This window comes from Podarcis tiliguerta (genome assembly GCF_965153285.1).
Source record: "Podarcis tiliguerta genome assembly, chromosome: 1".
Lineage (NCBI taxonomy): Eukaryota > Metazoa > Chordata > Lepidosauria > Squamata > Lacertidae > Podarcis > Podarcis tiliguerta.
In genome coordinates, this window is record NC_139534.1 from 39,482,549 (window position 1) to 39,497,911 (window position 15,363).

Consider the following 15,363-nt stretch of genomic DNA (forward strand, 5'->3'; position numbering starts at 1 on the left):
TCTCCTACCCATAAACTTCTATGATCCTGTTGTCCCTCTTCTATTCAGCCATCACCCACACCATCTGCTGAGGTAAGCAGAATTCAGATTAAGGATCGTGTTCTGTGAGACCCTGATGTAGTTTTTCTAACCTGGTTTCACTTAACAAAATACATTTACCGCATGCATTCTTTTCACAACCATTGATTTGTTTTGTATTAAGTGTCAAGAAAATTCCTTGTGGCTTTCATGTTGCATATTTATGGAATACCTATGGTATATAAATCAGCACTTTCTTGACACTGTATTAGGTCAACCAAAGGCAAACCTTGGTTGTGAGGAGGTGGCCATTGAAACAAAGTGTTTTCCACAGCAATTTTCTCTGGTTTCTGCGAAAAAGATCTCGCGCTTCTCTGATAAAGGACAGTTGTAATTTAAAAAGTAAAATAAACCATTAAAACAAAATACAGTGATGTGCTGTCCCTGGTGAAGAGAAATAAGGCTTTCACTTAAGTCCCATTGAACTCAATGGGGATTATCTCCAAGTAGACTAGTATAGGAATTCACCTTGTGAATACTTTTATAAGCAAAAGTAATACCTGCTACCAGTGCTTCTTAATAGTTTTAAAAAGTGCCTGTACTCACCACGAAGTTATCACAGTACGTGCCAAACTTTTAACACTTGGGGGGGGGGGTGCTGGTACTGCATACTCTTGAGTGCCCCCAGAAAAAAAGCACTGCCTACTACTCTTATGTTGTTACAACATCTCCAACAAAGATATGATAGTTATTCTGATTCGTTACATTTTTGTCTGGATTGCTCTCGTCACCATTGCCATGATAATGACCAACCTAGATCAAAACAACGGATGTCAATCTTCTCTGTATCATGCCCGTAGACCAAATGATCAAAAATGATACATGATCATCATCATGTCACTGGTAAAACAGCTCCACAAATTCCCAGTCCTCTTACTTCAGTACATTTGGAGTACTAGGAGGAGGGTCAGAATCAATTTGGGAAATGACAGTTGAAATATGGCCTCAGATTTTCTTCATGCCAGTGATTTAACATAAAGTATTCCTAATTTACAAGTCAAAAAAAGATGGCGGCTCTAAGTGATATCTTTGCATATGTAATCTTAGGTAGTGGGGGGAAAGCAGTATTATTTTTTCCTACTTCTTACATCACCACCAGTAATAAAGATCCCACAGTGTGAAATTAACTGACAGTTCTTTTGATGATGAATGAGGAAGATGAAACTAGTGCATTCTTCCACAGCTGCTTTGGCTCTTTTGGTGCTTTAAGAGTAATTTGTTTTGCTCTACAAAGAAAGGAAGAAGACAAAGTCAATAAGTAAGAGTTTGTTTTATTCTTTTGTTTTTCAATATCTTTTCTTCTAAATACATAGTATGGTTACAATGGTCAGATCATCTTATGGTAAGTTTCAAAAAGATCTAGAAGAAGAAGAAGAGTTTGGATTTGATATCCCGCCTTTCACTCCCCTTCAGGAGTCTCAAAGCGGCTAACATTCTCCTTTCCCTTCCTCCGCCACAACAAACACTCTGTGAGGTGAGTGGGGCTGAGAGACTTCAAAGAAGCATGACTAGCCCAAGGTCACCCAGCAGCTGCAGGTGGAAGAGCGGAGACACGAACTCGGTTCCCCAGATTATGAGACTACCGCTCTTAACCACTACACCACACTGGCTCTCTAGAGTTATCTATCTCTATAGAATTAATGTGGGGAATCAAAGGACCAGGGCTTTATTTTTAGGAGAGAAAAACAGGTGCCGGGACTCACCATGAAGCTGTTGCCCAGGCAGGTGCATTATGTGACCCATGAGAGCAGCAAAATAACCAGACTGTACAAAGGTGATGGGATAAAATCAGGCCAAATCTTTAGTGACAGCAGCAGGCAGGGCAAGGGTTGGCATGGCATTAGGTCCCAGGATCTGTTCATCATCCCACAAGCCCCATGTTGATGGAATGGTTCCGCTGGGTTTGGATTGCTCAGGATTGGCACGTAATTTCATGATGAGAAATCTCAGAATTCCTTGGAAGTTGGGTAGATAAGAAAAGTCTCAAAATACTACCAGAGAGTTGACCAGTATGAGTTCTGACATTTCACTTAACTACATGAATTCAGTAATTTTAGTGTAAAACTCAGGACACAAATGATTTATTGGTTATTATTTACAGAAAAGACATAGCAAAATAGATGTCTTTTTTCTTATTGTTAGCTCCAGAATGCCTGCCAGAAGGACATCGTGTTCTGCACAATGCTTATCGCAGCATCACTTTTGATTCCCTGGAATTGCAGGAAACTGCCATTCAGGACATGGTCTGCGATCATTCCCTTCCTCAAGGATGGTACCGCTTCATGATTGACAACAAGCCTGCAGAAATGCCAACCAAGTGTATAGAGGTTCGTACCATATTTTTTTAAAAAAACATTTCACAGTATTTGTGTGATTCCAGCTCACCTCTGATATAATCTTCTGCACCTCTGATATATTCCTCAGTAATATTCTAGCCTCCTATGTTACCATGGATATATGCATTGTTAGGATCTGGAAGAAATGTCACCTTCCATATTGGATGGGCTAGATCAGGCATAGGCAAACTCGGCCCTCCAGATTTTTTTGGACTACAACTCCCATCATCCCTAGCTAACAGGACCAGTGGTCAGGGATGATGGGAATTGTAGTCCCAAAACATCAGGAGGGCCGAGTTTGCCTATGCCTGGGCTAGATCACCCAGATGTTACTGTATTAGTTGTATTGTGTGGCGTATCTGTTCTCCTGGAAGTCCTGACTTCTTTCTTCCCTGCCCCAGGCGCAGCTGGAGATGTGTACACAGAGAAACAGATGAGTGTGAATTTCTTCATTCCATAAGCAAATGAATTTCTCTCTTGCATTGTTCATACCTTGACAATTCCACTGACATGTTGAAAATAGCATTTACAAGTCAACACACTTTTCCTGGTTCACAGCTCTAAGCCATATTTCTGACACCCGCTGCTTTGCATGCAAAATGTGGGTTGAGAAGTTGGCATATTGTGAAGCAACCCATGAATATGCAGGGCTTTTGTGGTGTTCTCAGGAAGTGCATAGATAATGTTCCAGCTGTCCCAGGGGAAGTGGGTGACTCCCAGTAAGTTGGGCATTTCTAAACACCTTCAATCCCTCTAATCAACTACTTGATTAGCTACAGCTCCTTTGAGGTTTTGCTTCTTCTATGGATGACTTTTTGATTCAAATTAAATAATAGATTATTTGGTTTCTTCTGTGGATAACTTCATAATTCAAATGAAATAATAAATTCATAAACTCATAATTCCAAGCAGCAGCTCAGCTAAAAGCTGGCTTCATTTAATATCAGCCGAAGTGAAATGGGATTTGAACTGAAATTAGAAGGGGGGGGGGGATCATAATCGTAACCAGAGGGATATATTGCATTTTAAGCAAATGAATACAAAACTTAGCATTCCCTTTCTTGGTTCTTCTTTTGGTTTAAATTGTCACTGTCTAAACTCAATGGGACTTACTTCTAAATAGTCACATGTAAAACTGCTGTAATTATATATGTTGAATTTAAGATTTGATGTTCCAGCAACTACATACTTGATCATGTAAACAAATTTATCCAGCACAGTACTAGAAAGTCAACTGAATGACCATCAAAGGGACACAGGTCCCCAACCAGAATCTCCAAGACCAGTTAGTCAGTGTTCTTGACTTTAACATGGGGGAGGGGGAAGCAGGAAAAACCTGGTTACACAAGGGGAAGTCATTCTGCTTGTGCAGGGACCTACTTAGCAGCACTTTGAATACAAATTGAAATTTGTAGGTGTACACTCATGTCGCCTATGGCACATATTATCTTCTTTGTATGGTGGGACCATTCACATATGCCCATTTCCCCCACCAGATGCATGCATCCCATGTCTGGTAAGTGCAAGAAATTGCTCCATGTCTCTGATCACCCCCCAGTCACATTATGTTTGTCTATTTCAGGACCACTGGAACTGTTCATTTAAAACATATTCCACTGCCTTGGCATAAGGCTTCCTGCATTACAGCTACATACTAGATTTTCCAGATGCTAATTGCTGCTAAGTCAAGTAAGAGTAAGCCCATTAGAGCTGAACCAAATACATGCAGCAGAGTTAATAACCATCTCATTTAAATTATATTAATCAGCCTACTCAAGATGTGAAATCTACCGTGATTTTCCAAGCTTTGCAACCTAATCTCGCACAAACATTTACTGATAAAAATATTGACCGAACACCAAACGGAGAAAACAGTTGAATGAAATGTATCAAAATACATATTAATTGATTGGTTGAATAATATCATGTGCTCAGAACATGCAACATCAAGACTCAGTTCACTGAGAAATTAATAGTTTTTGGATGAAATTAAATAGAGCATTTAATTTCCATATGATTATTCTTTTTTAAAAAAAACCAATTAACAAAGTGCAGCATTTCATGAAGCAGCTTGTAGTATCTCAAGCACTGATCAGCAAGACCAGTAACCAACAGCCAGCAAAACGCTGAAGAAGCTGCTCTATCACTTAAACATCAGCAGCATTTTTTCTTATAAGCTCCTACTTATTTTTAATACCATAATTTCTATGCAAACCCCAAATGATAGGTCCAACAGCTTGATTTTTTTAAAAAAAACAAAAAACTTTGCAATTGCATATAACCTGGGAATGTTCAATCAATCAAATCACTTTGAATATCTAAATCCCGAATAAGTGGAATAAGACATCCCAGGGTGCAGCAGTAATTCCAGTGTGTTTTCCATTTACTTGAAATGGGCAGCTCGTCCACTTTTTTATGCGTCGATTCTAAGTTGAATAATTTGATGGATTAGTGGCTGCTTAGCCAGGAATGAATAATATTTAAGACATACATACCTATCTTGCAGTGGCGCTGCATGGATTAATTAAGAAATGTCAGTACAGTATGCTTTAATGAAAAGTGACAAAATATGGTAGGAAGTGAGCATTCAGATTCCCACTTTGAAGCTGAACCCCTTCAAGGAGGGCTCAGTAGGTGCCAGGTAGAGATCAGCATCTGATTGCATTAATGCCAAAAACTACTTTCCTCTGAAATTGCATATTATCTTCTCTGAGCCTGCTTTGGAGAAGGGTGCTTGATCATATCACTCTTCCTAACTGAAGAGCAGATAACGTATTGAGGTTTTTTGGGTGGAGGGTTTTATCAAAAGATGAGCAGCAAGGAGTCTGCAAGAGATCTCCATCCTGTGCTACTGAACAGTGTCAACATATCTTCGCTTCCCACCCCAAACTCCAGATGTTTCAGTGTTCCACACCAAGAGGATGTTTTGAACAGCATCCAACAAACCTGAACACTTTTCATTCCCATTAATTTCAGTAGGAGAGACTCAAGTGCGTATTTAAATACCTCACTGAAAAATCAATGAGGTATCAATATGCCCGAATTATGTCCTTGGCTGCCAATAGCGTAGACATACAACCGCTTCCTGCTTCTTGATCAGGCATGCACATAACAAAAATCTTGGCCACAATCTAGCTGAAGTTAAGCAAACTGAAGACTCCTTATTTCATTGTGAAAAATCTGAATGCTCACTCCCCACCGAGTTCAATAGAAGCAGTGGGATAGCTCAATTGGTACAGTAAGAGAATCTCAGGGTTGTGGGTTTGAGTCCCACACTGGGCAAACGATTCCTGCATTTCAGGGGGTTGGACTAGATGACTCTCACAGTCCCTTCCAACTTTATAAATATATAATTCTATTATACTAAGTGCCTCTTTGCCTGTATCACTCTCCTAAGCACATGCATTAAAACTACCTATGTATAAAACTTTACTTGCTTTATATTTAAGACACCATTATGAAGGAGTGTTTATTTGTCCAAAATATCACATTCAACGTCACTGATTGTGCCTATAGAAGCACTTTTACAGGGCAACTGATGACCGAGTTAACAACAACAAAAATCCATTCTGTCAAGGTGTACAGAACAATGACTGAAAATACGTTCCCAATACTGCAAAAAATATGGGATATTCTTGAACATGCTTCTGTATCCCAGACTCCCCATGTTTATACAGTGGTACCTCGGGTTACATGCGCTTCAGGTTACACACTCCGCTAACCCAGAAATAGTGCTTCAGGTTAAGAATTTTGCTTCAGGATGAGAACAGAAATCATGCTCCGGCGGCGCAGCAGCAGCAGCAGGAGGCCCCATTAGCTAAAGTGGTGCTTCAGGTTAAGAACAGTTTCAGGTTAAGTACGGACCTCCAGAACGAATTAAGTACTTAACCCGAGGTACCAGTGTACTTCCTGCATATTTTATTTTTCTCTCTTCTAACATTGCAACTTTAATTCTAGATTGATTCTAACACATGCACATGTGCATTTATTCATTCGGAAATCAAGTACCACCGCCCTAGCCCATTGGAATTCAGTGGGAATGCCAACAAAGGGTGAAAATATATATGTGGATACAAATGTGTGCAGGCATGCACGTTCCACCTTCCAATTTTCTATTGATAGAGGTACACTTATTTCTTTAATTTCCCTACAAGGTTTGTCATGCTTGCCTTTAACTCAGTATTTGAATACAGTGGGTACTTTGCTTAACTTCCTCTTTAGTACCTGGATATCAGTCATAAGCAGAAGCCTTGAGTTAGAAGCAGAAATCGGTGCGGTGTGCTTTGCTTATGGCACACAGTGGCTAGATGCCTGCCATTTAATCTGCCGAGCACTGAGAAAGGACAAGGAAAAAGAGGAGAAGAGGGCTGAGGCATGAAGAATCATAGCTCTGGGCAAGGATTTGTGCTTTATGGCCTAAATCCGTCCTGTGATAACTTCCTATGAATCTTATGAATTCAATAAAAAAACCCAAGTAATCTTTTCCCATCAGAGAAAATAATAAAATAAAATAATAATAGCCTTTCAAACAAGGCAATAACAAACAAATTAAATATGCTTTGGCAAATGCTAGATATTAATTTATCATTCCCACCATTTTATTCTCAAAGCCCAGGCAGGCTTTCAGTTTCCCCTGTGTCTTTTAGCCTTGGGGCTGCCAGGTAAAATTCAGCTGACAGAACTACAATAAAGCCAGCATAACTTATACTGTGACCTCCACTCTCACCCTGCTGTCATACACGATCCATTTTTTGTGTGTGCTACAAAAGAGCTTCTGCTACTGCTGCAGCTTAAGGAATCCAGCAGGGCTGCACCAAAGTGGGGGGGGGGGGGGACTTCCCCACTCTTTTAAAGTCTCTCTCCACCCCCCCCAAACCTAACATAATGCTCAGATTTACCAGTCTCATTTTAGCACGACACTATTTCACGTAGCTCCAAAATTGAGGCAGAATAGTGCACAATTTGAAAGTGCTCACCTCTTTGCAAAGGGTAACTGTTAAACTCTTTTTTAAAAAGTAATGACAGCCAATTTTTATTTATTTTTTTAAAGCACGAAATAAGCCAAGTCTCCTTGGACCTATTTGAAGGTGTATATTTTGGCGGTATAAGCTTATAAGTGTTCCAATTTGTGATAATGATTTCTTCCTTTATTCATTGTGCAGTTCTTACAAGTGCCTTTCAGGCTTTTATTTATTATGCCACCCTTCATTAAACATTTCAAGGCAGCTCACCCCAATATAAAATTCATTAAAATCAAGTACATTAAAACAACCAGCATGGCAGCATCTACGGAAATTTGAATAAATACGATAAGCTGAGCTATTCTAACTGAGCTTGTGATTTTAAACAACTTGCCAAGATCCTGGGGAGGCCTGACCCTCCCCCTCTTTCCTTCTCAACCTCCTGTCTACCAATCGTCCCATTGTTGGGAAGTTTTCTCTTTCGACATCAAATGTGAGTGCATTGGACTTGCTTGGCAATTGTTTGCTTACATATATGCAGAATGAGAAACCAATGCAGTCACTATCCCCAGTCAGTTCAATGACACATCTCTCACCAGTCCCTTGGCCAAGCCAGGGTCACCTGCCCTCTGTTCCATGACCAGCTGTGACTACCAGTCCAAATGAGGATAATTAAAACCATCCACCCATTGTTAGAACATTTCCTCCCTGAGATGTCTCATTGAATTCATTCCTGATTTCAGGATCGCACAGAGTATTTTTGTTGAGGCTGAGATAGCATGTTCCTGGCACTTAATTGCTGTTGGGGCCTGGTATTGCTACCCATATATGTGAAGGAATATGTGAAGGAACACTCCCCTTTTAGGATTTATAGCTTGCCAGATTCCATGTCCTCTTTGACTGCTGGGATGGTGAGCCTCAGGCCCGGGGGGGTCCTCTCTTTCTGGCCCTCAGAAGCCTCTTCAGGCCATCCCTCTTTCCCTAAGTCTCACTGGCCTGAGGGCTTTGGTCTGGCTGGAATGTGTCCCTGAAGTCTGATAATGCCTTGTGCTTGTCTAGATGGGAAACTGAGGGGGTGTGGGGGGGTGTAGAAACTAGCCTACTGTACAAAAAGTAAAGATTGCATTCATTGATCTCTTTTTGCACTCGCCACTGACACGCAGCCTTTGGAAGGTTGGCCAGAAAGGAAAGTCATCCTTGGGCTGAAAAGGGTTCCCTCCCCATTATAGACAGAGTGAGACCATTGTTAATACACATTTCCTGGTGTCTCTCTAAATGTCTCTGTCCCATGTGGTTTCCCCTCTTGGCTCTTGGGCTCCTTTGCACTTCTATCGTGTCCCCTCACCTTTACATTGCCAGGTTCTACCCTCTCCCATTTGCACAATCAAACATTTTTGCCCTCATCCCTTCAGGCTTATTTGTCCTGAACTGGAGGCTCCAAGCTCCTGCCCACTTTCCCCACCAGCAATCACCTTAAAAGCTGCTCTCACGCCTTTTTGATTTCAAATACCAGCAGTCTGGTTCCTTACTGGCTCAAGTGGTGCTCACTCTTATGGGACAGGCCAGTATTGTCCCAAAATGTTCCCCAGGGCCTGTCATGAACCTACAACATCAGGGCTTAGACCTGGAATGGCAGAATTTGGAGGAAGACAATGAGGAAGATAAGGATGAATGAGATGGGCAAGCTGGACAGCCTTCCCTCCTTTCAGGCATGTCTGGTTCCATTGCTCACATGGGAGTCCCAGCTCCCTCCCTTTCTTTCTACCAAAAGTCATGTTTGGAGGTCTTTGACATGGTCTGGAAGTTTGCATCAGTGCTCCAACACAACTTCTGAGCCCCGTGTTGTGGGTGCTAAGCACCCACATTTTTTAAGGGTGCACTGGCACCCAGAGCCCCCTAGTCCTGATGCCTATGCAGGCAGGCGTGTCACCATGCAATCTCTGAGCTCATTTCTTCACATTTTATGTACATAAAAATGTTTTCTTTTAAGGAATCTTAACAAAAAAAGCTTACAATTACTACTGGAAGGCTTTTAATGGGACTTTTAAAACACACTTATGCCTCAATTCCACTTGCTGAATTTTGTTTTAGTTGTTCCATAGTAAGCTTCTGCTTATACCTCAGCTACTAAAGCTCTCTCAGTGTCAATGAGAAACCAAACAGCTTCCCAGATGGGAGGAAAAACTGTTTAGTTTTTAGATCTTCCCACTTTCTCCAGACACTTGAAATTCTTGTTTACTTTATGGTTTGCTCAAACAAATGTGCAGAATTCAAACGAAAATGCATTCCTTTGAAGCTCTGAAGCAGAAAATATGTTATATCTCTTATTCCAGATATAAGCATGTCTAGGATGGTCTCATCTGTAAACTGCCACTTTTTAAAAACAACAACAACCCAGTGACAAATAATAATGATACAAGGCAATTAATATTCTTCCAATGGCTACAGTGTTGAGGACCGCAAATATGAATAACGTGACCTGCACCACAGAGGTTCATTAGAAATACACAAAAGGGCAAGAATACAATCATAGCAGATTAATGTCACGCTTCCATCAGTGTGGCTGTCAGTGTCTTGAAATATTTTTGCTGCAGCACTGGCCTCTTGAGTTTTGTGAACAGACTCAGGAATAAAGAGGCTGCAGTTCCCCATTTACCTTGCAGACCACCCTGATTAAACCCTTAGGGCAGCCTCTCCGTACCATTCAGAGTAACATACCCAACCAAAAGTTGACCACCCCAAGCCACTTGCCAAATGACCACAAAGTCCATACAGGCCAGAAAGATAAGGCTCCTTACTTGTCAACAACCTCCAAATCATTGTCTCCCAAGTGTAACACAAAGACTTGTACAGGCTGCAAAACATGGCCAGACTCAAAGCAAAGTTGGCAGGAGGCAATCCCAGGTCATAGGGACCCTCCTGATCACAAAAAAACCCAGATCCTGAAAAATTCCTGGAAAGCCACTGCGGAGCAAAGTCACACCACAGAAAAGTAGACAAACAACAAACAAACCTGCCCCTTCTGAAGCCAATATGTTTTAGATTGGTGAATCCAACTGAGTACAACACACACACACACACACACACACACACACACACACCCTTTGAAGGTGAGATCCACCAATTCTAAAGCAGTGCATGAGCTGTCAGCCCTAGAGGCTGCCATCAGATCTCCAACATGCAACTACCCCCACCCTCCACAAGGGCAGTCAGTGCTGCCACATGGAACAAGAATTGTTAAAAAGATGAGGCACATACCAATGCCCATTGGGCCTTCAGTCCCTTTAACATTTCCTTCAAGTTCTTCCACACTCTTTAGTCCTCAGTAGCACAAGGCACCTGATTACTTTTCACCAGAAAGATCAGACCAGCCAGTTTCCCTCACATGGTTCTCACAGCCAAACTGCTACTGTGCACACATATACAAAATACCACCAGGTGGTTGAAGAAGATTGGACAACATTCCTTATAACTCCTGGCCACCCTAAAGCCCTGCCTGTTCCAGTATGAGGGCAGGCTACGTTAGGAGTGACTTCCATATTCCTTAGAACTTCAAGAACCCACCCCACTTCTGGGATGGTCTCAGTAGGGCCATGCAGAGCTTGTTTGAGGCTCTGAGCAAGAGTCTTGTTAGAACAAAGTTATAAACTTAAACCAAACAGCAGCCAGTCCCTGGCGGGGGCCCTGAGCAGCTTAGCCACCCCACCCACAATCCTGGAGAATGTGCATCTGCCCCCCTCCCCTATTCTGCACAGGGCTGAGTCTCAGGGCTAAACATTGATTGTGTAGCCAACCTTGAGAAGGTTTACTAGCGTTTATAGTCCACAGAAGCTGAACCCCTGGCCTACCTGGCAGCAAGTGAGTTTGCCAAGTTCTCAGTCCAGGATCAATTGGCATGTCCAAAGTCCTGCAGGGATCCTGGCTCATCCAAGCTGAAATCAGTATGAGCAACTGCAGCCACAGCCCTCAGCTCTGCTGCCCTTTTATAGCTTGCATTCTGATTGCAGCATCTGGGCTTGATGAGGCATGTGACCCTCACCTGTTCCAAGCCTACTCCAGCTGAGGAACCACACACCTCCTCCCAGAGCTAATAAGCCCCACCTGGCCAGCTAGGAAGCCGGGCTGTGGGCCTTTGCCTGCCTCAGCCTCCTGGAGCACCCCTCCTGCTGTTTCCTATGCCTCAGAACCCACTGTGTTTGTGGAGACAGGGGTCTCCCTGGCTCTGGTGAAGGGTCCAGCTGTTCTGGTTTCTGTGCGCTGACCTCCCCCCCCCATCCCCTTGCCATTCTCAGTCACCCTGTGAGTACTTCCTACACCAACTTTTCCTTCCCCACCCCCAGCTTGCACCAGTGTGTCACAGTCTCACATATACTCCTTTCCCTCCTCTTCCTTCTCCCCCTCCTCTCCTCTTCTGTCCTGCCAGTTCACAACACCTCATGAGGTGGGTGGAGCTGGCCATTTAAGACTCAAGACTTGTTGGTTGTATAGGGAAAGGTTTTTAGGTGTTACCCCACTTACTTCAAAACATTCCTGCTGTATTTAGGGGCTCTCCTGCTCCTTCTGCTGTGAGGACCCCTAGACACCTGTCCCTAAGTCCTGCACTGATGTATTTATTATGTTATTTATTAAGCCTATTTATACCCTGCCCTTCACCTCAGCAGAGGACAAAATATAGCTGATAACATCACTGTTGCACCCCCCGCTCCAGGGGAAAGAATTATATTCAAGGAAAAAAGCCAAGCAGAAATGCAGCCATTTGATTGATTTGGTTTATATATTTCCACAGATGAACAAATGTGGGACACAAGCTCCAGTCTGGTTGTCGCTTGAGCCTGACTCCCTCCCGCAGCCTGGTGAGAGAAAGCAGCTCACCGCCTGTGCTACCTGGCAGTTCTTTTTCGGAAGCATCAAAGACTGTTGTCTGTTCCGGATACCCATATCGGTCAGGCATTGTGGAGAGTTCTTTGTTTATCTCTTGCAACCAACTCAGGGGTGCATGGGCTACTGCGCAGAAGGTGGGTTTCGTACAGTCCATATTTGTCACCCAGATTGTATATGCACCTCTCTTCCTACGTGCTCAAAGGTTGCGTTATTGCTCTGCACATCCCAGTGACCTTGCAAGTCAAGCATTGCTCCCAGTAAGATGCAGACAATGTAGCTAATCAATCAGCAACAGCCCAGGGTGTTTCTGAGGAATAGCTGTTATTACTTTGGCAGAATTTAATCTACAGCATGTTACCAAGGTATGCTTAGCTTGGTTACACTTCCTACGTAACCTTTATTGCAGCCTTTTGCGTCCACATTTGGTTTAAAAAGCAAAGCTAACTGGTTGAGCATGTTTATTACTGTTTGTTTACATCACAGAGTGGCATCTAATACTGAAATGATCTATGAGAGATAAAATGATGATTTGAAAGCCCTTGAAAGGATGCAAAGGAGGGAATTAGAAAACAGCTTTTTGTTGACTTTTTTCTTTATAATTACTTTTGTCAAAAATAATTGCCAAACCACCAGAAGAGTTCTAGCCTCTATATTTCAAAAACAAAAGGAATGGCAGATAGCAATTCCTCACTCTGTTACACCTTCTGAACTCAGAGTCTTCAAGTGCATATAGATTGCTAGAAATGATTCTCCCTTAAGAGACTCACAAAGGCACAGATCATTATTCTTCTGTATTTGCCTTTGGGACCTGAATCTTATTGTACAAATTGGATCTCATGGATTCAACACAAAGAAGACTAGAGCTATCAGCTTTTCAAAATCCTGTTTCCATACCTTCTGCAAGTCACTAACCATAGCTATTTAGGTGAACTTTTCTGTCATTCCGCCATGTCTTAGTTTGAATGGAAAGGAACACTGAAATATTAATTTGTGATTGGACTTCTGTTTCTCAAAAGACTGTCCTGTATGCTTGGAACTGCTTCCCTGAACACCTGTGTGATGCTAATTCAACTTTTTATCCATAACTCTCCTCAAAACCTTCCTTTTTAAAATGAAGGTAGTTGCACAACCTCCTATTTCTCATTCCCTACTAAAACTCAGCCTAAGTATGTGCAACTGAAATAATTCCAGATTTTATCAATGTTTACTCCCACCTTTACTTCCTTTCCCTTCTTCTGTTGTTTCCCCAGGTTCAGCTTTTAGGATTGGGTTGAACTAATGTGTCACATCAGTGGTAGCCCTGTGCAAGAACTTCTACTTGTTTCCCCTCCTTCCCCTCATGCCCCTCCCTAAGATTGGCTCAATTGTGGTAGTGGCTGAGAGTTGAGAGAACCCCCAGAACAGTGGAGGATAGAGGGAGATTATTCCTTTTGGCCAGATGAAATGCTTGCCCTGATGAAACAATTGCCTTAGTGCAAAGTTGAATTCCACATCCTCATATATTATAAGCTACTAAATGCAGGGAGTTTTCCTCTGGTACTTTGTACAGCATCATGCAGATAGGCAGCACTATATGAAATAATTACAATAATTTTTCCTTTATGTCAATGAAAGGTAAGTATATTCACTTGCCAAATGAGAGCTTGTCTGGTGTAGTAGTTAGCAAGTTAGTGTATTGAACTAAGACCTGGGAAACTATGGTTCAAATCCCCATTCTACCATGAAGCTTGGGTGACTTTGGGACAGTTATAGTTTCCCAACCTGACCAACATTACATAGTTGCCCTGAGGATAAAATGCAGAGGGCAGAATTAGTCATGCCACTTTGAGCATCTAGGGTGGGGGGCGGGAAGTGGGATATAAATGTAATAATTAAAATAAACATTCTTAAATTCTCCTATTGAAATCAGTGTGACTTTACAGTGGTTGACCTTGGCTGGATTGTGCATTTCATACTATGCACACTTCCAACAACAACAACAACAATTTTATTATTTATACCCTGCCCATCTGGCTGGGTTCAACAGCAGAAGACAAGAGTGCTCTCTGCATTTTACTGTTTGCACCTGAGTATGGATGTATTTGGCACATTCATTGTAAATGGCACACATACTTAGGAATGCCTGGGTTTCCCTGAAATATATACAAAACTAAGGACAATCGTTTCAAGATGTCCAGTTCTTTGATTATTGCAACAGAAGCAGAACATTTAAATTCACATATGCCTTTTACAATAGACATGCTACTATAAATTTTGTATTTGGAATGAATGAGAACTTTGGAAGTTTTTCAGACCAATGAGTCCAATTAAGAACCAACACACCTCTAAACATTAGTTTTATCACTTCACGGGGCCATACTAATCTCCTTTTATTTCTTTAGCTGTTAAAGAACCACAATTTAACTATTTTGGTCCCAGAGGAACTGGAGCAGACATCAACTTTCAAGGTAATTTATTAGTGTATATGTGTTGTTATTTATTGGAACAGAATAGCTGGGATCCAAAAGGCCACGAAAAATGTTCCACATTCACATCTGTGCTTTCATAGTGCAGTTGCAGCTTGCCCCACCCCACACCTATTCAGCTGAGCTGCAGCAACACCACTTTTGGAAGGACAGCTTTGCCCTACTACACCAGCTACTGCTGGTGAAACCAGTCTATATTTTCTAGTACTATCTCAATTATAATGATTTCTTGGCTAAACCCCACTCAAGTGCATCATGCCCCCACTCTGTTTTTCTTTGTACACAGGGGCATCTCAACTCCCACCTTTACAACCACTTGTCACCCCTGAGCTTTTGGGAGGCCACGTCTACCTCAAATGCACTTTCAGCACTCCAACTTCAGATCCGTCTATAGGTTATGCGGTGGTCTGGTCACGCCTTTCCAAATCCAGAGTGAAAGAACAGCTTCATCATGACACAACGCTGCAGACATTCTCCTATGTGGAGATGGATGGAGTTAATTTCAGATTGGGAGATACGGTAATGCTTTCTTGAAAACAAGGTCAAGCGTTCAGAGGAGCTGAATCTCTCTGCATTTATTTGTTTGTTGGTTTGTTTTTAGCTCTTATTAACTGTTCTCTTGAATCTGAATTTGGCCTGAAT

General features: G+C 42.1%; 1 protein-coding gene and 1 long non-coding RNA gene across 2 annotated transcripts in view; one reads left to right on the forward strand and one right to left on the reverse strand.

Annotated features, from left to right (window-relative positions):
- Nucleotides 1-15,363, reverse strand: part of LOC310665022 — a 372,424-nt gene that overhangs the window by 109,964 nt on the left and 247,097 nt on the right. The gene's annotated exons all lie outside the window — the stretch shown is intronic.
- Nucleotides 1-15,363, forward strand: part of LOC310660400 (von Willebrand factor D and EGF domain-containing protein-like) — a 204,295-nt gene that overhangs the window by 33,190 nt on the left and 155,742 nt on the right. The window contains exons 2-5 of the mRNA XM_083405101.1: nt 2,221-2,405; nt 12,162-12,390; nt 14,638-14,703; nt 15,008-15,240. Of these exons, the coding sequence (XP_083261227.1) occupies nt 2,221-2,405; nt 12,162-12,390; nt 14,638-14,703; nt 15,008-15,240 (713 nt within the window). The remainder of the gene's footprint in view (nt 1-2,220; nt 2,406-12,161; nt 12,391-14,637; nt 14,704-15,007; nt 15,241-15,363) is intronic.